At 45.1% G+C, this 27,154-nt stretch overlaps 2 protein-coding genes across 9 annotated transcripts; one reads left to right on the plus strand and one right to left on the minus strand.

The window, feature by feature from the left end:
• Nucleotides 1-27: 27 nt before the first annotated feature.
• Nucleotides 28-27,123, minus strand: MYO19 (myosin XIX). 8 transcript variants are annotated; one of them, XM_055720016.1, is made up of 28 exons: nucleotides 26,967-27,122; nucleotides 26,348-26,471; nucleotides 25,474-25,560; nucleotides 25,072-25,151; nucleotides 19,545-19,620; nucleotides 17,539-17,683; nucleotides 16,603-16,751; nucleotides 16,276-16,389; nucleotides 15,426-15,558; nucleotides 15,137-15,206; nucleotides 14,676-14,778; nucleotides 14,367-14,463; nucleotides 13,804-13,880; nucleotides 13,333-13,423; nucleotides 12,106-12,274; nucleotides 11,719-11,792; nucleotides 11,503-11,624; nucleotides 9,671-9,784; nucleotides 9,137-9,313; nucleotides 8,137-8,283; nucleotides 7,482-7,589; nucleotides 6,552-6,622; nucleotides 5,481-5,590; nucleotides 3,502-3,662; nucleotides 2,714-2,843; nucleotides 2,439-2,524; nucleotides 1,786-2,091; nucleotides 28-831 (listed from the first exon to the last, which is right to left on the minus strand). In XM_055720016.1, the coding sequence occupies exons 5-28, from the start codon at nucleotides 19,554-19,556 to the stop codon at nucleotides 703-705; spliced, it is 2,895 nt and encodes a 964-aa protein (XP_055575991.1). In that variant the 5' UTR covers nucleotides 19,557-19,620; nucleotides 25,072-25,151; nucleotides 25,474-25,560; nucleotides 26,348-26,471; nucleotides 26,967-27,122; the 3' UTR covers nucleotides 28-702. The 8 variants fall into 8 exon arrangements, with proteins under 8 accessions (XP_055575991.1, XP_055575985.1, XP_055575979.1 ...); XM_055720010.1 differs by lacking the exon at nucleotides 25,474-25,560; XM_055720004.1 differs by lacking the exons at nucleotides 25,072-25,151; nucleotides 25,474-25,560.
• PIGW (phosphatidylinositol glycan anchor biosynthesis class W) lies at nucleotides 21,158-22,712 on the plus strand. Its single transcript, XM_005439707.4, has one exon. The coding sequence runs from the start codon at nucleotides 21,176-21,178 to the stop codon at nucleotides 22,694-22,696; it is 1,521 nt and encodes a 506-aa protein (XP_005439764.1). The 5' UTR covers nucleotides 21,158-21,175; the 3' UTR covers nucleotides 22,697-22,712.
• Nucleotides 27,124-27,154: the final 31 nt, after the last annotated feature.

The following is a 27,154-nucleotide window of genomic DNA, read 5'->3' on the forward strand; positions in this document are numbered from 1 at the left end:
AACTAAACCTTGTTGGAGGTGGTCAGATACCTTTACAAGGTATTTAGCAGTTTATTTCAAAGTGGCACACACAGAATTGCTGAACATTTTCAAGACCCATTTCAACGACAAAAAGATGGACGGAGCATCTGACGAGAACCTCTGCAGGGGTAACGCTGTTGACGAGGGAGTGCTAGAAACGCATGGCGGTTGTGGCAGAACATACAGATAAAAAGTAAGAGTCTGGTTTTGCTTTTTCCCGAGATACCTGCCTTTAGTGTTACAGCCGACTGCCACGCACTTCCTCAGTCGCAGTCTGCTGCGGTGTTCCCCAGCACTCGCGGTCAGGCACAACGCTGTGCCTCCCAGGGAGAATCCAGCGTGCACCAGAAACATTTGCCTTATTTGCTCTCCCATTACCAGCCTCTTACTTCTCCCAGGTAATGCCACAAGTGTTCAGTTCAAGTATATATTGCTCAAAGCACTTGATCTGTTTTAATTGAGTGTTCTCCTAGTGCTGGTATTTCCTCTAATATGTGCGTGTGTCAGAGGAGGAGTTCCCCCCTATGCATTCTGATTTTGAAGTATATTATATGTACAAGGCATCAATATGGAAAGCTCTTGAGGTAGCAGCAGATACAGACGTCGAGTAATTTGAAAGCAGCAGCTTGCAGACAGCCCTTCCCTGAAGGAAAACGTACAGTATATGCAGATGGCCAGAACCTATGTCGGAAGGAGATTTTTCCTCTCCAGTAAGATCTGGTTAAGTCCAGTGATGGAACAGGCATCTGTGTGGGGGCTGATGTTTGCGTAATGCAGGGGAGACTTCTTACAGTGAAACTTGATGGAGCCCTACAAGAAGAGGCAGAGAGGTCAGCTGATGTTTTTGCCAGATTTTGAGCTAATTTTGCTATTCAAACCAAGTAGTGCTTTAGTACATAACTGACTAGTGAATGAGTAAGGATAGAGGGCAAACTTCCAAAGGAGTCCTAGCCAAATGGATTTAAGATAAATGATTACAACAACGAGTATCAATACTGTAATTTGAACTGAAATTGGCTGAAACACTGAAGGTTTGAGTATTTAGTACTTAATTTGGTACTGCTGCTTCCTACTCATAGTAACTGTAACCAGGCACAGGCTCATTCCTGCACACATCATTTTGTGCAACCTCGTTCTCACCAAAAAAGCCAAGCAGAGGCACCAGGTGGTTTGTAACTGGAGCACAATTTCTGAGAGAAGCCAGCGTAGGCTGTGGCTTGTCTGTAGTAAGTGGTATCCAAGACTGTTCTGCATGTGCGTAGGAGATTAAGTACTTCAAGGTTGTGCCCTGCTTTCTGCCCTGAAAACCCTCTACGCAGACTGGTCCGTGCATGTCTGCACAGTGAAGTTACTGCCAGAATTACTGCGATATTAATGCACCCAGAGGTTTTTCCCCAGGTGGATGCTTTTTCATGTGTTCACCTGTTGTGCAGCTTGAATCCCCTAAGCAGAAAAAGTACACGGTACGGAGGAGCAGAGCCCGTGTCGGGATCCCTGCTCTCCATTCCTGAAGCAGAGCTCTGATCAGTTTGTGCCTATGGCAGCGATCACGAGAAGTTTCCCAGCTTGGCCGAGAGTCGCAGCTCAGCCCTGTGCCTAACCTGACCTGCTGCTGTCGGTGTCCTTCAGTACCTAAGCCCGTGGGAAAAGGAAGACGGTAGCGTGAGAGCAGACTTCACAGTCGCTCCGCTCAACAGAAGAGTTCAGGTTCCTGCACGGAAGAGCTTAATTGTGCTGCTGCCTCGAGTGCATGAGGTTGGTTACCTGTGGGAGAGCTCTAACAGAAGTGATGCCGCAGCCAAAGAAACAGCTTTCCACCTTGCAGCTGCCGCTCTCCTGCAGCACCTTGAGACACGCCAGCAGGGACAGGTCTCTCCGAAGTCCCGTTACAGTAACAGGTGCAGCAGCCAGGGCAAGGCCAAGAGGCCAGAACTGAATTATTGCCTGCAGAGGCCAAGTTGTTTCCAAAGAGAAAGGTGGTTTGGCTGAGGTCACCGTAGCTCCAGGAACTGAGAACGCCTTTTCTTCACCCTCATCCAATTCTGCTGCTGCTAACGCAGCCATTTTTGCCTGAAGAGATGCAGAACAATATTCTTGAACAAAATTCTCAAACATCTTGAACAGAAGTTAAAACTGCAAAACTCGGAGTCTAAAAAAGGGGGCATCTTAAAGGAGAGGGAGCCCTTTGGGACATTTTCCCCCGTCATGAAGGAAGTTTACTGTGCTGTCTGCGCTGCCACCCTGTAGCAGCAGCTCTACAAGATTGGCATCCACCTTGTACTCTTCAGCTTGAGAAGAGTTTTCTGGAGAAGTGGCAGTATTGGGTTTGTACAGTTACCTGACAGGCATATTCCCTCTCAAACACTAAAAAGCCCCAGTCACTCGGTTTCAGTGCTTTCCTGTAGCAGGGTACTTACTTTCCATTTCCTCCAGCCATGCTTAATAACATTAGCAGCCCCGCGCATCCTTTGGAAGCGATTCTTGGCTAACCAGGAACGAATAGCTGAAGATTTAATTAGAAGAAATATGAGTTCAAAGCATCTCGGAAGCTCTTGCACACAATGTAAGAGAGATGGCACTTAAGCCTTCTCCGTGTTCAATTAATGTAACCACTCCTGCCACTTTTAAACACCCAGTGTAACTGGAAATGTTACTTGTGATATTATAGTCAGCCACACCCTTATCAAATTACCTGCTTGGATGACAGTCGCGGACCATCTCTCCTTAGCTAGCTTCTTCTGCTTGAATCTCCTCCAGCAACACTGAATGCAAAACGCTTTCTCATTTAACACCTCTGCTCTTCTAGCTTCAAGTTGCTCCAGCTGCATTGGGGACACGAGCCTGCAGTTAACGCTCAGGCACGGAGTTGTGTTCACAACTCTCCCCCTTCTACAGCCTCTTGGTGTTTGCCAGAAAACCACACGCACACTTTGGTGTGCCAAGACTGCTGGATTGGGTTTTAGAAGTGAGAGCACTTCATTAGTGCTTATTAGGTAACACATCAAATGGAAATGTAAGACCTGAGGGAGAAAAGACTGTTGTGGGGAGAAAAAGCGGGCACTCCCACACTCACAGTGGCAGCTGGCTTAAAACTAGCTGCACTGAAGGGGGTTCCCAGCACGCAGGCTTTGCACAAGTGCCCTTGGCCCCTTACCGCGCCCCCAGAGCAGCAGCTCAGGCCTGTCGGAGTCCCAGGCCCACCAGCTGAAGCCTTCACTGGAACCGGGAGGACACCGACAATGCTAGACGCAAGCGCAGCTCCTTGTCCGTTAGCAACAAGGATGCCATTAAACTAAGTGCTTCTCATAGTTGGATTCTGCTGGATGTTTGATTTAGTTTAATAAACTGAAGGAAAATGCCAGACGCTGGTCGCACTGGCATTAGCAGCAGTATCGCCTAAACCACGAGGATAATCTGTGCCAGAATCCCCGTGATGCAGGTACGCTCCAGGACTCTTAGCCAAGGAAACAGTGCTCTTACCACAGAATTAGCCATAAATACTTTGGTTTTGCCGCAGTACACTGAAGTGTTTTCTGCTCTGTCCCCTGTTTGCTCAGCGGCAGTTTGTCCCATAACATTCTGAAGGATCTCAAGAACAACAGAACGTGGTGCTATGTCATCATCCACCACTGGCGTCTCGCCTGTGAATGAAGCGTTGAAGAGAAGGTGTCACAAAATTTGGAAATCAGGACCAAGGAACTGTCTTTACACTGAGACCTCCTGGCCATTTGGGGAGGGGGGGGAGGGGTGACAGCTGAGAGACATCACTAGGTCTAGCTGTGTTTAAGGGGAAAATGTGACCGCATAGGTTGCGCCATGTGCTAGCAGCCAGAAAAACAGCGTGTGTGGTGGTGTGCTTTACCTAGGGTGGAGTCTGGGTGCTGCCCTACCACCCCTGTTATAACCTGCCCGTGGGTTATGTCATGATGGGTAGATGGAGGCAATGAAACACACATACGGAGGGCTCAGCTGTTCTCACTTAGAAAGCAAAAGCAATCCAATTAAGAAGATATTTGAGCAGCTCAGTCCTAAGAAAATCTCATGAAATACCCAAAACTCAAAGCTGTGGGGAACAAAGACCAAACAGCACCTAATCAGGCTCACAGCATTAATGTACTGAAAGATGCGGCAACAGAAAAATCGTACACAATGCTGCAGCTTTCACAGGGCATCAGAAGCAGCTACAGGGACACATACTAAGCAAGAGTTTATTGCAGCAATAAGTGGCTATTAAAACCATTTCTGGGATGTAGTACACAGGTTTTTTGCATTATGAGACAAACATGTTAGCCAGATTAATCTATTTGGAAAAAGAGGTAATTCAGACCTGTCCTTGAAAGAGATTGTGTTGTTCAAGGCAATGCTGCATGAGATTCTGCATGCCCAATGCCGGAACTTGATGGCCTTTGTATCTTTCCATCCTGGATACTGTTTGCTTTTCTGCTATAAATATTTCTAAGGAGATGAGAGCATTTTAAGGTACTGAAAACAAATACAAGCAATTCTTGCTTACAGGAAGACATCTGGTGACTATGATGGTGTTCATGGGGCTGGGCTGTTAAGGCAACCAAAAGCTTATTTTCATGTTTAGGAAATTGTTTTGCTTTGTTTGCAGCTTATTACACGCTAAAGATAAAAAGGACTAGTAACCTATCGCAGTGAGGCATTTCAGCTAATGGGTTTATAACTGAGGGAGAAAGATACGGTGTGTAAGTAATTTTCCAGCCTATGCTTCCTTAGTTCATTTCATTTCCATAAAGTGAATAGATTTCCAGCCGTTTTACTTATCTGACAGGCTGGTACTTACTGGTCCTGCTTCCCATGTTTACTGGTTACTGAACAGACCCACTGGGTGAAGATGGGATTAATGTGGGAGAGAAAATGGGGTTGCAGTAACTTTCAGTATTACATGTCACCTGCCTCATCAAGGAGTTCATACCAGAGATGTTACCTTGTAGACTGGATTGTGTTTTTTAAATTCCATCCATGTTCTTGCTTAGAAAAAACAATCACATACAGAAGTTTGCAAAAGGTAGAAGAAGCAGCAGAATCCAGGTAAGCTAGAAGGTCAGTGTGTTTGGCAAGAAAACAAGGTGGGGAAGAAAAAGGAAGGAGAAGGAATATAAGCAAAAAGGTAAGTGGTTTTCAAGTCTATTCAAGAACCAACTCTAAATCAAATTATATCAGGGGAGGACCTTGAACACCATTGTACCGTAATTGCTTTAACAAAGAGGAACACAGAAAAATGGCAGTAAGATGAAAGATTTACATTTTAAAAGAGAGCCTGCTGTAAGCGTTAGGCAAATTAGAAACTCAAGTTGGCGACAGATTAGAAAAATATTTTGAGAATACTGGTGTCCCTAGTGCTAAATACAGTAATTTTATCTGATTTATTTGATACCAGATCGATGCAGTGATAATTCTACTTGGTAGCAGAGGAATTATCTAAAGAAACATACCTTTTTTCTCGGCAGTGCGACAGTTGCTTTTATCACACGCTCTGTTTTTGTTGGATCCACATGATTTCCTCAGTAGGTCATAGCGCTCAGTGAAACTTTGGAAAGGGATCCTGACAGACAAACGTACAGTTAATTGTAAGCAAGTATCATTTACTATATGGTAAATAACCTATCCTTTGGGGGGTGGAAATTGCAGAATGGCTTCAAAGATCCAGTGCAGAGAATGCAAACAGAGTGATGCCTACGTAGTCAGCAACAAGCAACAAAGCACAGAGCTTTTGAGGAAATGTAGGAGACCACGTATTGCCCCGTAACAGCAGTGACTGCCTGGAGCAGAGACTGAGCGGGACTTGTGCTTGTTGGTGATAATGGTGAGCTTCAGCCCATCGACACCAAGCTGTCAAAACCGTGACCAGCTCAGGCCTTGTTCTCTCCATCCTCTAAAGGTGGGCAAGAAAGCCCAGCAAGGAGCCTGGCTGCCATGAGATGCTCCACTTCAAGGTGACGGTGCTTAGATGAATGCCATTTATAATTTAATTTTAATTGCTGAAAATGTTACTGTGAAGGCACATTCAATTAGAAAGTTCTAGTACGTGACAGTCTACATCAAAACACCTCTTCCCCAGCTTCTCAGACTGGAAAGGAACAGTGAGCTCTCCGACCAGGGGTGTGTTATACATACATCTGGACTTTGATAGTATTTGGTGTATTTTTAAGAACCCCATTGTCTTCAATGCAGGTTGCGCTAGCACTGCTTGTTGTGCTGTTACTGCACTTCTGGACTTGCTGAACAAGCAGAGTGTCACTAGCCAAAATGCAGAACAACAGTCCAGATTGTGACAGGTATTTTTTTGTCCCCAAAACATGAAAGAGAGGTGCTCAAATAAGCTTAAAAGCAAGTAGTGAGCAGAACTCTTCAGACAGCTTTGAAAGAATTAGTAGTTTTGTGGTCTGAAACGGACTGTAAAATATTTGCATTTCCTGCTTACAAGCTCTTCTGAATAACTAATAATGCCATAATTGCTGTAGAAATGGATTATGGAAGATGCTGCTCAAGATGTTTGGACCTACCTAACAGGGAAGCCTGCCGCACTGATGGTGATGGCTTCGACTATTCCACACGCCTGGAGCTGGATGAGAACCTGAGGCATAAATTGAGATGGTTTAGGTGACCTCTGTCTGTGGAAACTGCTGCTACGGTCTGCGCAGGGGGTGCTGCACTGGTGGCCAGGGAATGACTGGAGAGGGCAGGGAAGGGGGTTACACAGCCTTGGAGCTACTGCTTTGAGTAACACCCAGAGGAGGGTCACGGCAGCGCTAACGCAGGGGGACAGCCCTCCGTGCCCCCTTTCGCGGTATCCACACCCCCTGCACTGACCAAATGCAGCAGAATATGAAAAGCCAGTGTTGGCATTTTAATAGTACTCGCATGCAATCAGCAAATTCTCTGAGTGTTTAAAATTAAGGCAGCACTACAGCTGCTTGTTTTTACGTCAGATAAGGTTCTCTAGTTACAGCTTTAGCATCTGCTGCTCTGTTCCCAAAGACATGCTTGTTGGCTGATCTCATCTCACTTGTCCTACACTAGACTCCAGGAGCAAGCAAAGTTTCGTTGTGAGCATTCACCGTCCAGGTATCTGTGTGACCAGGACTGCTGAGCAGTCAGATCACCGTTATCTGTTTTGAGGGCTGGGACGGCAGCACCCCAAATCACCCAGGAGCGCTCTGGTAACAGAGCTTCTCATACAGCAATGTGTAAGTTGCATCTGGAAGGGCTGCTGTGCTGACTCGCTCTGTTTTAGACAAGCATCATCAGTGATTCTGAAAGGACATTTATCCATTTATCTGGGAAGCTCCAAAGGAGAAAAAGCTCTTTCAAAGCATGCTGTGAAGAGGGCTTTTTGCAAGTGACTCAGGATCGTAAAAGACCCAACACAAAGCCCTGCACAATATCTCCAGGAAGCTTCTCGACTCGGTGGGGAAAGGCTTTTGCAAAGTTACCTCTTCTCTTCTAAAAGTCATCGCCTTGCACTCAGCATTAGGCTTGATGCACCGGATGTAATGTGCTGTGGTACTATTCAAAATCTGCATGAGATGTTCAAGTGAACTCTGTAGAAAACAAATACAGGTTTAATTAGGGACGCCTCCTCCACAGGTGGTTAGAGGCTTAATTAGGGACTCCTCCTCTGCAGGTAGTTACAGGCTTAATTAGGGACTCCTCTGCAGGTAGTTTAGCTAATCAGTGGTCTTCTATAAAAACAGTGAAGCCGTTTTTAGCAAGCATGGGTTTACAGAGTCAGTGTTAGCAGGGCCCTTCTATGAGGACAGCTTGAGCAACAAAAATCCACTCTGTGGATGCTTTTGTGAGATTGTTGATGGCAAATTCAGGAAGTTTCCAAAATTACAGCAGGACCATCAGTTGAAGCTAACCCCTCAAGAAGAACAGGTAGGAAGAATCCTCAAAGAGGCAGATGCCTGAGTGTTAAAGGAAAAGGTAAAATGGGACAGAGTTAAAACCCAGAGTATCGGGAGCCTGAGGTTATTTCTGTTTTACAGCTGCTTCATTTTACCAACACTTGATCTTGGCCCAGCTATACTGTTTCCTCACCTAGTTATGACGATAACAGTAGAAAGCAGAAACTTGAATAGGATGTACCTTAAACTTTGACACCACTGTAACAATAGCCGCTCTGTTCTGTGTTTTGATGTTATTTTGATTCCTTTCTGTCACAGGAAATAATTTTTGAAGCAAGGGGTCCTTAGAATTCTGCAAAACATGGACCAGCTCTAGCGGAATGGGGTCCTGCGAACACAAACATGACTCATTAGCATTTGGACTTTGCCAGAAACCTGTTACCTTTGAAAATGACTAAAAATTCCACATATATAGATGGAATAGTATTTTTGATGCCAGCTTTGATTTAACCACAGCTGTAGTTTCAATTCTGACTACACACGTTCATTCACAGTTGGATTCAGGTAGTCACATGTACGACTGCTCCTAATGTTGTTCTCATTACACCACTGACGCGAGCTAGAAGTCTCAGGACTAGTTTAATCCCGTAGGACAGTCTACAGCAGATATTAGGAAGTCTTCCTTTTAATTAAGAGATGGTATCTTATTGTATCACCCAATACCACTTGTCATAATTGGTAGCGATGTCAGAACTAACAAGGGACCCTTATATCTGCAGGTGATTTCCCTGATGGCACAATGAGGCCAAAACTTGAGTTTCCTGGTACTTCCATGAGTTATCAGTGAAGTCCATGCTCTTGCTTCTCATAAACTTATCTGAATTTGGGGGAAAAACAAACCGCTGTATTTATGATTATAGAAATGTCCTGATGCCATTAACACTTCTGCGTTGTCTCAGGAATGGAAGAAGCCCTGATTTGGTGATACATGGTCCGCTGGTCCCTCAGCTGGAAGGTCTGCTAACAGAGCATTTGCTTGTGCCAGCGATGGTTGACTGAGAATCAGACCAAAGACATCGCCCGCCTTTACACAGCCTGAAGGATCTACTCAGAGCAAGGAATGTATATCCAGTAAGCATCACTGAGTGTGCTTGTTAGTGGTGCCTTGATTTAATTGTGTTTGATCTGTAGGATGGTTTGGTTTGGGTTTTTTTTACACAGTTCTTTCTGAAAGCACCTACCTTATTTTTCTCCACCATTGCTGCCAGCTGATAGCAGACTTTGCCAGCATAATGTGAAATAATGAAGTTAGGCTTCTTACTGAACTTGTTTCGACTTAAACATTGATTATTAGACAAGGCTTTCTCAATCCGAGTTTGGAACAGGTCAGTGTTAGAGGATCTATTCAGACGGCACTCCTGCAGAGCAAACGAGACAAAGTTGCAGCATCTCTTATTTGTCATGAAGAACTATCTTTAAAAGCTAAGACACTTTAAAATCATAGCCATTTTACTTTTAGAGTTGCTTTGAGTATGCAAGCCCTGAAATACTGGGGGGAAAAAAACCCAAAATAATGTAATTGAGGCTTCATATTTGAGTCAGAACATCCAGGATCAGAGGGAAAAAACACAACCCGGAATAGGAGAGGCAGTGTCATGATTGTTCTGAAAATGAGCTTGGCAGAAATGTTATGGCTGACAAGTTTCCTACTAATTCAGCGTTCACGTCTTCCTTGGTGGCACAGGCGGAAGGCAGACAACTAGATCCACACTTACCTCATTCAGCAAAGAAAAAATGCTGAGCGGATTGCCCTCGATCAGATCAAGGCAGTTCTGGTTATCCCGGTAGTTTATGAAAGACCATTGCAGGCCTTCAGCTGCATATTCTTCCTGAAGTAAGAGAGAACCTGGTTATTCTGCAGCAGAGGGCACTACAGCTCAAATAACCACTGTCTTGTGCAGTTTGCTGCGGTTACTGTTTAACAAATTAATCCCAGGCTCAGTCTGCTAATCTAAAGTTCAGCTCGTGTTCAACGGCAACCTTGAGGAAAAAAAACAATGGAGGATATTCTACCCCAGGTAGCTTTTGAATATATAGCAGCAAATCCTGCTGGAATGATTTGTGTAAGCATTTGGGAACCTCACAGGTTTATCAGTGCGCTGCAAGGCTGCTTTACAGAGTACACCCACGGAGGCTACCGTTGCACTAAGCCTCTCCCGGCTGTGCTGAGTTTTGCCCTGAAGGGCAAGGAACACGCAGAACTCCTTCCTTAGATGGGACACAGCCCTAAACCAACCACTCTGCACTAGACTTTACTAACTTGGCACCATTTAAATCAAAGCCTGATCCAAAAGGAAATAGAGAAAGATACTGGTTGAAATAATTTGTACAATATGCCGTATTACAGATCAAACTGTCAGGAGTGTTTAACAAGCACAAGCTCTGGCCAGTTATTTAAAAAGTCTCCTGCCAAACGCTTGCTCAGCACAGCCGCTAATGGCGTTTAAGTGGGCTGGGACACAGCCAGATCAAGAGAGGTAAGAGGGCAGGCAGTAATTGGGAGGGTTACTATAAACAGAGGTCATGAATCAGTTTCAAGGAAAGTAATTGTGTGCTTGAACTTGGTTTCCATCTCCACTGACCATTAACCCCTGGCATACTAATGAGGGCAGGCAGAAAAAAAAAAAAGGCTGGGCGTATGAAAGCACAGGTTATGGTCAAAGAGATACTTATCTCCTGAATAAATTGACAAAACTATGCTGTGAGGCAGAAGGTGCCATCAAGAAAATAATTTCCCAGATTCCAGTTAATGGCAAAGAGCATTGTGGTAACAAATCTGTAATGTGGAGGAATTTAGCGAGGACTGAAGTACATCTATTAGAGCAGCAGTCCCGGCAGGGACTCTGTAGCTTTCAGGGCACTCAGATGAGAACTGGGATTAGCAGTGTGTGACCAGTTAGGCAAGTGGCCACAATGCATTTAGCATGGTGCAAATAATTTCTCTGCTGTGAAACGACACAACTCGTGTACCTCCTCGTTCCAAAAGAAGAGCCGATGCGCAGTGGGTTTTGGTCTTTAAAGGTACCAGCATGACAGCGAGCTTTATGAAGCTGTTCTGCGGCAGGAGGCCTCCACCCGGTGCTACGTGCTGCTGGCGTTCTGGTTACAAGGTTCTGCTGCGCGCTCTGCCTTTGCACCAAGTTCAGGTCTAGGAGCTCCTCACCCATTTAGGTACTTTGTACTTAACAGAATCAACCAGCAGCTTCCAAGAGAGTCTCAATTTAGGCTACACTTGCCTCAAGAATTTAGTTTTTAAGTGCTCAGCTCTTTCAGGGAAAGCAAACAGTTTAACAGGCCACAGAGCCACTGGAGCTGTATAATGGGAAACAGTTTTCCAGTACTCAAGAGAGAAACCTGTCTCATTTCACCAACAGCCCCACATGCTCCTCTTTAAAAAGGCAACTGTTACTGACATCCTACTGTTCTGTTGCATTGCTTACTCAACTGAAGGTTGCAATCTGACCAGAGGCACAGAAATGCAATTAAAGAGACAAAAGATGCTAGTTTAAAATTAGTTATTTCACATTTGATCTTAGTGAGGTATTACCTGTTGTGCCTTCAGATAGTGTGCTACAAAGTGCTGCTGCAGTTTCTCATTGGCATAGTTAATACAAAGCTGTTCCAAGTTGTTTTCAGGGAAGGCTTCAAAACCGTAAACATCCAACAAACCTAGAAGGAATATGGGAAGACAGTGCATTTTGCTCTAGGAGTAGCTTGAAGGACTTAACCATTCCTCAGATAAGCCAGGGGTGAATAACCATACCTATGAAGCTGGTCCACACCGATGGATCTGCATAGATACTTTCATTTATGACCAAAACGAGCCATTCAAACAACCTGCAGACAACGACAGCTGGGTTAGTTGGAAAGTGCTTGGTTACAACAATCTTTTACTGCTGTTTATACCAGTATCATGTGGAAGAAACAAAAAAATTATGGCATGCTGCCTGCTGACATGAAACGGCAGTTCTCTGCAGATCTCTCTGTGTCCCTATCTACAACTGAATCAGGGATGTGGCGAGAGGGGAAGGGAGGGTTACGATGTTACTGAGTCAAGCAGAAAGTGAGGGAAAGTAAATCTCTCCAGCCTCCCTGTTCCCTCACAAAAGTTATACGGATTAGCACAGCAGCCTGGCCTGCATGTCCTTACTTAGCGTAAATCACTTTGGCGAGGCAGTCCCTCCTAGTGTCACATTCGGCTCTGGAGCATGGCTTCTTGAAGACTTGTTGTTTTCCAGCGGTTATTGTTCGAATTCTTAATGATTCCAGTAGTTCCTCGACAGGTATCTTCAGCAAATCTGCAGCAGTCATCACAAAACCTTGTTCAGAAAAAAAACCATCGCAAGGTTATCTGGAGTGTCACATGGATGCGGCCCCTTCAAAGGTATGGAAGGTCTAGAGATAATACAGAAAACTGACACTTCCATGAACTCAGCAACTTAAATGTGGATTTTGGATCTTTATACCCAAACTTGGGAGAAAGTTTTGCAAGACCAGACTTTTAATTGGGATGTATAGTACCCCTAAAAGTTTAGGTACTCCATTTAAAATGAAACAACCGAAATGTTGTTCAATGTTCAATTTTAAAATGAAATACTGAAAAGTCTGAAGTTTGCCACACTGAAGCAGGCATTCTAGAGAGTACTCTCTAGGTATATCTTTTGTTACTTTTTTGAACAGACACCTCTAAATGCAGCTAGACAAATCAAACAGTCACAACCAGAAGAAAAGGGGATTTGGGGGATACTAAGGAAATGTAGAAGAATGAGTATTTGCTAGCAAAGCATTTAAGGTCTTGTTAACCTGAGCTGGGTGCAAAACTATTTGAATATTAAGTAGTGTGAATTCAGCACGTGGGAAATAATAGTAGGGAACTTCACTATTCAGAACAGTATTTTAGTTCTGAAGGAAAACTAGATCCACAAGCCTCCTAAAGACACACAGAACAACCTATATTCTGTGCCACAATTTAACAGATTTGTTGTGACTAAGTTTTAGTCTTTATCATGAAAACTTCAAAGCTTTCATTTTAAAAGCCCAGGTCTCCACTTCGGGTCAGATTTCTGGAAGTCTTGTGATGTCAACCTAAGATTACAATCAAGGGCAAGAGTTCGGCCAATAATCCTTCTGAAATGACTGTCTAATGTTGCAGTTGTCTTGACCTGTAACGGAAGGCTATTATCTCTCAGAGCAATGAGGCATTAGGTTTTTGTTTGTTCAGTACTTTGAAATTGTGAAATAAAGAACAAAAACATGCTTAAATTTTGGGTTGCCCGTGACCTTGATAGTCTCCTATCAAGCAGAAGAGCATAGTAATCCTTTCCATTAGGCACCTGCACTAAGATAACGCTGGAGCACAGCACGCTTGTTGCCTCACCTTTGGTTTTGTCTTCTAGTTCACAAGGCTGAGATTCATCCACTGGATTAGAGAACTGAACGTTCCCAAGATGGAGAAGGCCTGACAACACCTGAAATACAGTCAATCATTGAGTTTTCTGAAACAGAGCTGCCCTCCAAGGCAGTGCCCTCTTAGCCTTCCTTTCGCCACACACACAGGACAAGCCAAAACATTTCTGCACAAAACAAAACAAGTAGACTCCAGGCTTCTATGTTAATTCCTAGTGCTGCAATTGCTGAAGGAAAACTAAAGTTCACAGGTGCAGGTTTTTAGTTAAGATCTACTATTTGGCTATGCAACCTCATGTGTAGCTGCAGGCCCTCCAGTCAGGAATACTAAACAACCCGTGCTCTGTACGTTGATACAGATTTACTTCTGCAGAAAGCCCACACTTAAAAGACATTCCAACCATCACTAGCAGCCTTGTGGTGACCGTGCTTTGTACCTGACCTTGAAAATATTGTTCTGGGTGGAGCGGTCAATGCCCAAGTGAAACATTGCATCTCTGGTCACCTCGAAGCAGTCCTCTGAAAAGCCAAACAAGTTCTATTTAAACGAAAGCCACGCACGCAAACACAGGCAAGCAGAACACTCTATACCGTGTCCAGTTTAGCTGGAATTGGCAGAGGACACCAAGGGAGCCTGATGCTCTTTTGGTAAATCCCAGAGTACAAGCTGGAGAACCAAGTCATTGGCTTAACACTGACTCTGTGGGGCCCTGAAGTTAAGCAGCAGGTTGCTGAAGCACATCCAAAGACAAGACAGTTTCTAAACATAGCCACAGAGAGATGCAAATTCGTTAGGCCAGAAACCGCTGCTTTAAGACAGATGACAACACTTAACAGGGCAATGAAACTTAAAAAGATTCACATTAATGCAAGCGGCTTTGCAAAACGTCTGCTGCTGGCTGACCAACCTGGGTCATGGGATTTAATAGGACAGACACATTTTTGCCTGCCTGCCTTGAAAGTTACAGCCATTATTAACGGACAGTCTGTGAAACTAATCTTTACCATCTAAGTTTCTTTCAGAATTTGGCAGCCAGCGGTAGTGAGCCCCTTCTGGAAGGTTCCATTCCAGCCTCTCCTCTGCAGTAGCACCTTTTGTGATCTGGAGACAGAAAATAAGGTAACAACTGATTTCTGCCTTTGGTATTTACAGCTCACAAACAATGAAGAATAATGTACTAGGAGCATGATTTAATTTGGAAGCATGGCAGACAGGAAAGCTGTTAAATATTTAAAGCTGCAACCATGCTAAAGCTGGTGATTACATCCCCACTGTTTGTCAGAAATAGCTAGCAAAATTAACTGAAGGCAAACCTGATAAAAAATATGAAAGTTTCTTTCATTGGGGGCCTGATAGGCAACTCTGGTCTTCTCCAAAAGGAAAGTCTGAATGGAAGCACTACTCAGATGGTGGAATCTAGAGGGGGGAAAAAAAGCAAAAATTTCAACAAAACTTCCTCATAGAATCCAATAGGTGTCGTGTTGTTATGATACCGACTGACAATGAATGCTTTGCAGTTCACCTTCAGTTATGTGCAAGCTTAATGTAATGTTTTATTCAGAGTTCTTAACTGCATCTCTGTTTTTCCATTGCTCTCTTCTAGAGATCAGGGTGAGAGCTTGCAGGAGGAAAAAAAAAAAAAAAAGTAAGCTGCCAGCAAACCAAAATATGTTCTAAAGACAGATAAAATATTCTGTGGCAGACTTCAGAAACAGGCTTGCAAAGATTTAAAGGAACAAGACAATAGATAAGGTTTTTACACAGTAATTATTACCTGTCTAACTGAAGCTGGATGTATTTTCCAAAACGGCTACTGTTGTTATTCCGCAGGGTACATGCATTTCCTGTGAAATTGCCAGTGACAGATACAGAATGATCAGAGTGGTTCCACTCTTCTATGTGGGAGATACAGATACTAAGGGTGCTTGTTCATAGCTCCAGTATTTGAAGAGTTTGTCTTTTAAGACAAGGACCAAGAGCTAGCTTAGACTTGTGTGTTAACAAAGACACACAGTGACACAGTGGCCACTACTTCTTTTTGTGGTTAAAAAAGTCTTGTTTACCAAATGCTTCCATGACAGGGTTGGAATCCAACACTCGCTTCTCTATCCTTTCCACAGTTTCATTGCCTTTTCGGGAGATAACTGGAGCAGCAACAGAAGCATAGAATTTCATAAGGCAGCGAGAGGTCCAGGTCTGCAAGACAGAGGCTTGACAAAAGGTCTTTGTTTTCACCATGTTATTAGTTATGTCGGTTAGTGAAGCAGTGCTAGCTTCTGAAAACACAGTGTGCAGCTGGCGATGATGCTAAAGATAATAACTGTGTCAGGTTTATAGCTCTAGTTTGGTGGAAACCTTTTGTGCATATGCTTACATGCAACAGACACACATTTAAATGCTGGTGGAGTTGGAGTGCTTTGCTGAATGGCAGTTTTATCAAGATGTAACCATGTGGAAGCTCAGCTAGAATTAACAGCTAGTATCTTAAGATGAATTGAATATAAATGGACTTTGAGTCATTAACACTCAGCAAATCATTTTGTTCTCAGGCTTAAAAATATCCTCAATATCTTCCTGAATAGGGATGGACCATTACAGAAGGGCCTAGGATAGGATCTGAACTTTCCACTTCTTCCAGGTCTCTGCGGAGGGCTTGCTGAGACCCACACTAGCTCCCTGACAGACTGGGGTGAGAACTCAGGTGCAATTCTGGTTGGAACGATTCAAATCCAGCCCTCCCAGAAATTACAGATGTCACCTAAAGAGCAGCTATATTAAGTAGAGTCTGTGTAACTGCAGCCATCACTTAATGCTTTATGCATATTTCAAGAGTTGTGCTAGAGCAGACTGGCTACGTGCTCTAGCAAATCTCAAAACTTAAGAGCAATGTCAGAAAAAAAGAATCTCCTTTACCTTCCCAGCACCGCTTTCTCCACTCACAATTATTGACTGGTTTACAGGGTCTATCTGGCTTTGGACGTTTCTGTAGGTTTGCTCAGCCACTGCAAAGATGTGAGGTTTTAAATCCTGGCAGTAAAAAAGAATATTCATATTTAAGAGAACGGTAAGTACACAGTTCAACAGCAAATGTCTTCTCACGTTTCTCTGAAAACAGTACTGCTCTTTTAATGGTTCACTAGAAATGGGTTTTATCCTTTAGGATTATTTTGCTTACATGGATTTGAAGAACTTGACATCTGGGTTCTGCAGAAGGACAGTTATTTCAAATCTAAGGATTACCTGAGGACGAAGTGCAACATGGTACTCTCTCATAAGCTCAGGTGAGTAGAGGCAGGAGACAGGCTGAAATGGATTCAAAGCCACCAGGCTGCAGCCAGCATTTGTGTAAAACAAGTTCACTCTGTATCTTGCTTGAAGACATTTCAGAACTGAAAGACACACCTTCTGTTAGCATCATATGTATTTGTGTATTTGACTCTTCCTGTGCCTGTTTGTAACAAAAGCCTTCAGATACCTCACCTATTAGGTTTAATAGAGAATGAAGTGATCAAGAGAGGGATACAGGTCTAATATACATAACGATGTCTTAAAGAATTGCCCTTATTTTTAAAAATCCTAAGGGATCTGCTAACTATTCCATCCAATAAATCCTGTGCTTTTATGAGGTTTCACACAATCAGTCCTAGAAAGCAAATCTGTTCACTTGCAGAACAGACAGAGGCAAGAATTCCCTGTCTGCACTAGGAACAGGCCTTGGCTTTTCTTCATCTTCAAAAGGTTATCTTCAAAAGACAAGTGAGGAATTTACTTTTCAAAACCAATTTCATGGATATATTTTGAATCTCAGTTAGAGACTCGTTTTCTGATATGTTCCTATACCACCAAACTGCAATCACAAGGTCATGCTGGAATCCTTCAGTAGCATTAACTCTCAGTCATACCCTGGCTACCTGAACCAACACCACAAACGTGGCCTCTGCATGCAGAGCTTGGTAACAGATCAGCATGGCTAAATCTACAATAAAAGTATCTTGAAAAAAATTCAACCAAGCCAAATGTGACTTTCTAAGGCTCTGAATAGGCTTTAGTAAGCTTTGAATTTTTAACTACTGTGTTAATGACAGTATTAATCCAAGGAGAACAGCAACTACCATATATTAGTAGCCACCAGGGAATGTGACTCCTCAGGAGATGCTCTGCTGGCTGGCAGCTTACCTGTTGTAGTTGTCACCGGATTAACTTTCGTGAGGTCATCAAAAAGATGCAGTTTCTCTTCATCACCGAGGAACGCTCTAACTTCTTCTTCAAGTGATTCACTGAGGTCATTCTGGGTGATAGAATCTTCATTTTGGCCTTTTTCCTGGAAAGGATGTCAGATCAGCGCCAGTCAAAGGCTGAATATAGCTGGACTTGCACCTCACCAGCTATAGTTTATAGCTCTTCTATTGCTTCCATGTAACAGAAGTTTGGTCTTGGCAAGAGTCATAACTTGGTATGTTAGAGCTACTCTTCCTCGCCTGCCTTCCCTCTGCATCAATGGTTCCCATGGGGCGCTCTGTTTTTAGAAAGTTATTATTATCTAGCACATGAGAGATAGCAGCTGACAACACTGTCTGTAAACTGAATTCATCGCGGGTAATTCTGGCTGTAAGCAAAGGCACTTGGAAAGAATGTGTCCTTCCACTCGCACTACCTGGCGCCTGCTATTTTGCAGGTTGTTCAGCACACCCTTAACGATGCTCTTAACTGGCATGTTTCTAAGCCTGTGAGTGTCATGCATTCAATGCAAAGGCTGCCTTGGGCAGCAGGAAGGCCTGGTTGCAGAGGCTAAGGTAGAGATGAATGCTACTGTGGTCCAACACAAATGCAGTTTTCCTAAAAAAAGACTTATTTTTAGAGCAGAGATTGAGGGCCCCAAGGGTGACGTTGCAGAGCACACGCGTGGCAGCCAGGGGAAAGAAATGGCGGTGTTACAGGAGCTGGCCTGCATTAGGTGAAGATTTGTCCCCTTCGAATCACTTAAAGTATTTAAATCCTAGCCTCTGGGCTCCCATGTCCTTGACACCATTAGTTGGAAGGACACTTCTGTTGTACAAACGTAATGGAAAGCTTGGCCAGAAGGGAGATTTCAGGTTCTGTTTGTCATTTCTGGGGGGGAAGAAGAGAGTGGCTAGAAGAGAGAACGAAGAAGGGAAAAGATCCCAGTCCTGATTTTTGCATTCCAGGTATTCCTTTTCTGTTCTCCTTCTCCTTGACAGAAAGTTTTCCAAAGTAACCCCTCATTTACATTTAGTAGCATAAATCTGCAATTCTTTACAAGTTAACCAAGTCAATGAACAGCATCACCTTGTTTATACAGAAAAAGTGCTATATTTAGTTAGCAGCATTCCCACTACATGAGCTAAGCCCATTAATACAGCGGAAAATATACTGCAAAACCCCCATTAATGCATTTCTAAAAAAAAAATATAAAGCTACAATAATATACTCATTTAGGAGCATTATTATCTTTTTCAGACAGCATAAGTAGTTCATTTCCAGTAATGCAAAATTTTACACAGCAAAGGGACAGACAAAAAGCTTAGCGAAGGAGTTAAGCATTGCCATCCAAGTGACTTCTGGTTTTCTCCTCTGAATGAACATTGAGAAGCTTGAGCTTTCACAGAGAGCAGGCGCACACAATTATGAAGTACTTCATGGACAAGATGAGATTCTGCCAACTGCCCATTCTTCTGTACCCTCCCATGTGTTCGCTGCGTTATGCTGGCACCAGCCAACTGAAGTCCATTGTGCAGCTGACACTGCAAGACCTGAGAAAGGGCTCATTTTTTATTTTTGCTCCCCTGTACCCTCCTACTCAACGTTGCTTCTTTGAGAAGAGATGGCAATCACTTAGCCAAAAGAAAAAAAGGATTTGAAAATACAATCATTTCTGATGCCTACACTGCATTGCTCACGTGTCCATGAATTTTACTGGAAAAATACCCTTAAGGATGTGCTTGCTACATGCATCAACACCTGCCCCGTTAAAGCCAATGGCATAACAAAAGTTGCTAGCTGGCGTTAGTAACACAGCTCAAAACCACAGTTAATAGGTCCAGTCAAGTCCGGGTGAATATCCATTAGCAGTTACCAAATCTTGACTACATGGTAACAAGCCAAGAATTCTTTCCTGGCAGTAAAATTTAATTAGCATGCACAACTCCTGGTTTTCTTTTTACCTGCTTTGGCATCTTGTCCCAGCCCTATGGATGAGAACGCTGGAGGGGGCCTTTACGATAGCTTGTTCAAATCAGACTGAAATAAAAAAATAAAAATTAAAAAAGGCATTTACAACAAAATAAATCTGGAGATGTCATTCTCTGGCAGGTTCCACAAGCAGAGCCTGAAGGCTTCAGACAGAATTACCGATTCCGGTGGGGCGCAAGTGACGCTGGAGCTAGGAAGCCTACCCGCGCTGTCAGAGTAATAGTCATACATTAAGCAAATAAAGCTCATTTGGAGGGAATAGTATATCTTTCCTTACATCAGGAATAAAATGTTTTGTTTCTCTTGAATTAATAAAGCAAGGTTTCTTGGCAAGAAACTGCAACTTTGTTAAATTCCTCCTGTTGGGACAAATGGGAAAGATGTGTGGGTCTGACAGTGTCAGAGACGCTAGTGCTCCTGGAAGAGGAGTGACGCGGGGAACTGTGTTGCAGGAGAAACCAGATGCGCTTGCTGTCCTCCTCCTGTGTCCTCTGCTGGCCCTCGGTGGCAAACGGGGGCTGCAGTCACATCGCCAGGGAGAATTTGGCTGCCTTCCAGCAGCTGAGACTGCCAGTACTTTTATTTTTCTTTTCTTTTTCCAGTCTAGTCTGTTTGTATTCCATTTCTATTCTATTCTATTTTTACTGTAATTTTACTCCTATTCTATTCTCATTCGATGCTATTTTCCATGCTATTATTCCTGTTCCGCTCTCGCCTGGCACGCAACCCCCCTTCGGGACCACTCTGCCGGCGGTGCCCAGGAGCAGCGCCCCGGCCCGCCGCAGTGCCACGCGTGCCGCCCGCCCGTCGTGCCAGCCCCGCCGCCCCCCGGCTCCCGCCGCCCCCCGGGGCCCTCCCCGCGGGCACCCCACCCCCCCCACCCACCCCCCGCGGCCGCCCCAGCCCCACGCGTGTTCCCGCGGCGGGCCCGGCGGGCAGCGCGCACTCACGGCGGGCGGCAGCGGGCGGCGGCGGCGGCCGGAGGAGGCGGGGCCGGGGCGGGCGGGGCCGGGGCGGGCCCAGCGCGGCGGAAGAGCAGGCCGCTGCCCACCGCACAAAGCGCGGCCGGCCCGGGGGCTCCGGCTCCGCACCGGTAAGCTCCCCCAGCGAAGCCCGTGCGGGCGAAGCGGACAGACCGGCAGCCCCGCATTCCCGATTCCTGCTTTTAACGCCTGGCGTGCCCCGGCTTGCGGCGGCACCGCGGTGGGACCGGGCCCCTCTAGCAAGGCCGTCAGCCGCCGGTTCCGCTGCGCTGCCCGTGGCACGGGCCTCGTCTGGGTCGCGGGTTTCTGTGTCCGTTTCGTTAACGCTCCGGAGAACGCGGCGGGGCTACCCACGGTGCGAACGTTCAGCCCCGCACTGGGCGTTTCGCCATCTTCCGCAGGAGCCCGTGCGGGCTCCCGGAGCAGCGCAGGCGGCGATGGGAGCTCGGTGAGGGCCGGCGGCGGGGGCAGCGCCCTGTGCTCCTCCCGCCGGGTGACCGGGAAGCTCCCGAGATCCCTGCGTGTCCGTCAGCCCGTCCGGCAGATTCAGTCTGGTGAAGTTCTACCACCCCGTCTTACAAAACTAAGGCAAGCGCCCGTTTGTGCTTTTCAGAGGAAGGATGTCGCCAAGGCACCTGAAGGAAGCCTTTATCAGCAACTTAAACGGGACGAGTTTGCTGGAAATCTCCGTGGGCTTGTCCCTGCCTCCGCTCTGCCTGCTCTGCAGGGGACTCCTCTTGATTTTGTATTACCTCAACTATGGCAAACCTTTGAGTTCAAGGAAACAGAGCCTGCTGCTAGACTTCCTTGTGCTAGTATCTCCCCTCCTCTTCTCCTGTACAGTCTTGTCTCCCATCATCTTTTTCATGCCAGCTATCATTGCGGCCTTCTGTGCTGGAGTATTTTCTAAAATATACAGCCAAAGGAAACGCAAGACCAGAGTGTCTTTTAGGCAAATTGTAAAAGACTTCCAAAAGATGTACTTGGATCCGGAATACATTCCAGCAGTAACTGTGTTTCGTGTTTACATCAATGTGTTGACATCAATCAGCATTTTAGCAGTGGATTTCCCGCAGTATCCAAGGCGCTACGCCAAAGCCGAGACCTATGGAACAGGAGTTATGGATTTGGGGGTTGGAGCTTTTATTTTTGGCAACGCTCTTGTTTGTCCTGAAGTTAGACAAAAGTCTCCTGTGACGCAACCAAGATTTTCCAGTCTGGCCAGGCAGTTCTCCTCCGTTTGGCCACTGATTTTTCTTGGCATTGGACGACTGCTTAGTGTTAAATCTATAGAGTACCATGAACATACTTCAGAGTATGGAGTGCACTGGAATTTTTTCTTTACCCTAGCATTTGTGAGGCTTGCAGCTTCACTACTTTTAGCCATATTTCCAAAAAAGAACTCTTGGATTGTGGCTATAAATCTTGCTGTGCTTTATCAGCTTATTCTTAATGCTACCTCTCTGAAGATGTTTATCTTGCATGGGAGCAATGGCAGAAATACTAGGGTTGGCTTTTTAAATGCCAACAGGGAAGGACTGCTCTCTCTGTTTGGCTACCTAGCCATATATATGGCGAGTGTCCAAGTGGGACTCTGCCTGCGGAAGTGCAGAAACTCAGTCAAAGGCTGGATTGAAGCAGTGTGTTTCTCACTGCTCACAGTTCTCGTGCTCTTCGTATTTCTTCATGTGTCGCAAGTGTACGCGGAGCCCGTGTCCCGCCGGATGGCTAATCTGTCTTTTTGCATATGGGTGGTTGCTCACTGCCTGACTTTATTTACCTGGTTTGTAGTGACTGATCTCATGCTGGTGTTCACAAAGCTTCTTGTGAAGGGGTCCAGCGTGCCCTGTTGCTGGAATGTTGTAAGGTCCCCTAATACTGGTAGAAAGCATGAACCGGAGGCCATGCCTATCGGAAGGGAAGGCAAGCTGTCACACCTTTGCCTGATTAGCGCTATTAATAAAAACCAATTACTGTTTTTCTTGCTAGCAAACGTTATGACTGGTACTGTGAATATACTGATAGACACGCTCCACAGCAAGACTGCATTTACATTATGTATACTACACTTCTATATGTTTTTTAACTGTTTAGTTATGTATATATTACATGCCAGAAATATAGTATTAAAGTTCTGGTGATTCCGCTCTGTCTTAAGTGGACTAATTTGTTTGCTGTAGCTGAATGATGGTATTTTAATGCAAAAAATAGTATTTTTCCTGTGTGTATTGCAGTAATTTATGACTTAGTACAGCTTTTTATGCTTGACTGTTGATTATCTTCTAATGGTTTGTTTTACCAGATATACAGTTGCTGCTGTTACATGTTTTCCTGAAAGCTTGCTTTTTGAGATTGTTTGCCAAATACTGCTGCTGCTGCTATAAACACACATGCAGAAGCATTATGTGGTATTTAGTTAGTGAACTGTATTTGTACCCGAGCTCTAGAATTAGATAACAGTGTATAGCGTAGAAGCTAGATGAAAAGTAAGAAAATGAATAATTATATCTAGAGAGAGACTTAGCTGTGTCAAGATTTACCTAGTTAAGGCCCGTGTAAGAATAATCCTTTATATAAAACTTATTAAATGGACACTTAAAAATGTTTCGGCCGTAGTCCTGCAAAGATTTATGCTCATGCTTGACTTTGATGTGTGTTTGTGTGTGTGTGAAATGTTAACCATATACTGAAATCTAAATTAGCCTTTGAATTAAAGCTAAATTTTATTTTCATCCTCGCTGATGAATATAAATGAAGACCCTAGATAAAGTGTGATGCTCCAAAGGACAAAGCTCAACTGTAGATGCATTCGTAAAGCAGTTGTTGGCATTTGTGGTGCACATAGTAAGAGCAGCACAGCCTTTTGTAAGAAAATACAAAGACCCAAAACTAATTCACCCCCAACCTGCATATCAACATGTTGTGACAGCTCCTCCTTAGGAGCGCTGCAATATATGGTCTTCAGCTCTACTTTGAAAGTACTCGAGGCCCACCTACTTGTCTATAAAACTCTTTTAAACAGCAGCTCATTTAGTGTTGTATTTTGACAGCTGAGATGTCTTCAAGTGGGAACGTTCTGTATTAAATTTTATTAGCAAACAAACAGCGTGCAAATGAAAAGAAGCATGATGCAGTGGGCCAGGGTGCCCAGCACAGTGCTGACATGAGGTGTTCTCAGTTTCTCTATCACAGTCTTCCTGCAAGCCCAGAGCAGCACATGCTCTTTGTTCAGTCTTCTGACTGTGACAGTTCTTCCTGACCTCATTAAGTTGTTGAGGAGAGAAATATATTTAAAGATTGTGAGGAATTCAATAATGGGAGATATAAATACTTAAGAAGTAGAATACAAATGGTAGTTGATGATAGATGTCTAATGTCAGTGGAGTTACAGCAGTGCACATGGGCCATATTTCATAGTTCTCCTGTCTATCAAATGTGATGAATCATAAAACCTATGGAGATTAAGCCTCTAAATCAGATTCCTTAAGGCAGACACGCTGTGGAATATTCTTAAATTTACAAGGTTCTCTTAGCCGCTGGCCAATGAAAAGGTGAAGTCTGAGGATTATAGGCTGTGGCCATGCTGGTTTCATGCTTGTTTACTTCCAAGTTATGGCCATATAGTCTTCAGGATTAAAGGAAAACCAGCCTGTGTTATCCTGGGGACAAATGCCATTAATTGGCAACAATGTCTTATAAACAGTTGTCACAGTTCATAGCAGAGTTTTCTGGTAACTGGTGTATGCATTTATTTTAAAACGTTTCCTATCCTTGCCTAGGAGAGAAAGGCCTCCATCACAAACTGAATGGCACTACTCATTTATGCGGAATTACTCATGGATATTAATTTTGGAAATACTTTAGTGCAGTGAGTTCTTGTGCTTAAGTTCTGCCTGTGAGCACAAGTCTATCAGTGTGATTCAGAATTAAGGCATTAATTGGGTGTGACAAAGCAAGAGTTGTGCCTGGACAAGTAGCAAACTATCCAGATGCCAACTCCATTTCGTGAAGCAAAGATTACGTGGGAGGTCTGCTGTGTCTGTGCAGAGCCCTGCGCGCAGGCAGCAGGGTGGTGGGTACCAGCTCCAGGATGTAGCTGTGGTTTGCGAAAGCAAAGCTGGCAAACCGAGGGGACTGTGGTGCACATGGAACAAGAGCGAGAACAACCCGCTTCTCTCGACAGTGGCACAGTACCGCATCGCGAGGCCATCTCCCGCTTTTAAAGCCGTATGAAGTTGTTCACCACTGAATTAATGAGAGATGATTAATTCTCATTGCTTATTGTTGATAACAAATGTGGCAAGCTCTGCCCTGAAGCAACCGGCACAGTTACTGACGCTTAATGTTTAGACTGTGAATACAGATAATTAACCATGCCTCTGAAAGAACCAAGAAATGCAAGCAAGCATTCTTTGATCACAGAGTCTGTACAAGCAAACAGCAGCGTAATGAGTTTGAAAAGATGCGAGAGGAGTTAACGCTACGCTACTGCTGTAGACACTTTCTCTGCACCCACCTCAGTAGCTGTTAGCTCAGTGGCTGGTAGGCGCAAGAACTCCATTTCATTTCACTTCGGGGTGTGTTTAGAAGTGTAAGCTTGTACAGATCAAAAGATACATTTTAAAAAATCATAAACTTTGCTTTAGCTGTTACATAATTAGTAAAAGTGTTAAGATATTTCAACTAGTAAGACTAAAATGGTAGCGTGCCACCGACTTCAATAATAATAGTAAAGCAGAGGGCTGAGAAAACATAAATTGTTCTGTCTTTGCTGCCATAATTCCACCAAACAACCTTTTTGTACGGGCTGCAGGACAAAAAAAATATGGTGGTAGACTGATTACATTTATCCTTAAATTTGTTACACGTTAAACTTTAGTAGCTCCTTACCAAATTTCATTTTTAAGGATTAACTTACCAGAATGCCTTCCTTTCCAACCCAGTAGCCTCTCTTTTGAAGTCAAATGTTACAATAAAGACTTCAGGCAGTATCCTACTTCAAAGCCTAAAGAACAGGCAAAAGAGGGGCATGCAAATGAACGGCATGAAGGGGCTGTCTGTCTTTTCACTGTTTGTAGATAATGAGCAAGCTGCACGTTCTAGCAACTTAATAAAAAAACACAAACCACACCCTCTTCTGTGGATAAAAATTACATTAAATGTAACAGTGATTTTCATATCAAGTTGTTTATCAATGTGCACCCTGAGAATACAAAATCTGGGGCACTGCTGTTCTGTCAATGTGATCCAACCATGCTCTGGGAGTGGCAGGGCAGAAGTGACCCAGCAGCCCGCACACTGAACGGAGCCTGCGAAGACAACATACGCTCGCCACAGTTCGGTATGCTCACAATACTCTAACCTGAGAAACTATCCCTTGTTACAAAATCCCATCTTTCTTTTTTCCTGAAGAAGAAAACCGTGAAAATATGCAAACTGGGCAGCAATGTGGCTCTGCACAGTGTTTCTGTTAGAGGTAGAGATGTTGCATGATGAGCTCAATTACCTCCTCCACTAAAGATGGGGTTTTTTGTAGAAACAAGGAAAAAAATATATTCCTGCTCCCTAGTTGCCTACCCTGTGTTTTCTTGTGAGGAGTTTAGTATCTATATACATAAATAACAAGAATGAACAGATCAACTGTGTTATTTAATAGTCCGAGAAAGGCTGTGGAGGTTTTTTTGGCTGCCTAAGTTAAGCAGCCACAGGATTTCTCACTGGCTGCACAAGGATGCTGCAGAAGCCAACAGCCTTAAGTCAGAGACCGTAAGTCAAATTAAAGCCTGCCTTACCTGGCACGTAATCAAGGCAGGGAGGTCTGAGGCTGCACTTGGATGCTCGGGCTGAGTCTGAAGTGCAGGTGTTGGATGCATTTTTGTTTGCTTACGCTCCCCATTGGTCTGCACTGGGCTGCATCTAACAGCAAAACCTACATCAGGGCTGCTTCCACGCGTGGGCCCACAACACACTCCGGCCTTGTCCCACCCGAGTCAGCGATGAGTTTTCATCCCACCGACGCTCTGGGCCCCTCACTCCCACCGACTGCACCTCACAGGGAGCACGGGAGCCGCGCTGGGGCCTGCTCCTCACATCCTGCCGTGGACACGGCGAGGGCCCAGCCACAGGGCCCCGCGGCCCCTGTGTCCCGCCGGCTCCTCGGCCCCTGTGTCCCGCCGGCTCCTCGGCCCCTGTGTCCCGCCGGCTCTTCGGCCCCGCGGCCCCTGTCCCGCCGGCTCCTCGGCCCCGCGGCCCCTCTCCGAGGCAAGGCGCGGGCCCCGGGGCGGGAAGGCGACGGCAGCGGCCGCCTCACGGGAGGGAAGGCCCGAGGCGCCCCCGCTGCCCCCGCCCCCGGGGCCAGGCCTATATCGTGCCCCCGCCCTCAGGCCCCGGGCCCGCGGCGGCCGCCCCTACCTCAGCCTCCCACTCGCGGTGGAAACGCGCCGCCTGTGACGGGCGCCCCTCCAGCCGCTCCGCTGGCGGCCGGGCCGGGCCGGCGGTGCCGGCGGCTCCCGGGGCGGGAGGTAACGGGCGAGCGGGCGCCTCCTGCGGGCAGGCCCGGGGGCGGCCGGGCGGCGCCGCGGAGCTGCGGTCTCTCGCGA

This window comes from Falco cherrug, chromosome 1 (genome assembly GCF_023634085.1).
Source record: "Falco cherrug isolate bFalChe1 chromosome 1, bFalChe1.pri, whole genome shotgun sequence".
NCBI lineage: Eukaryota > Metazoa > Chordata > Aves > Falconiformes > Falconidae > Falco > Falco cherrug.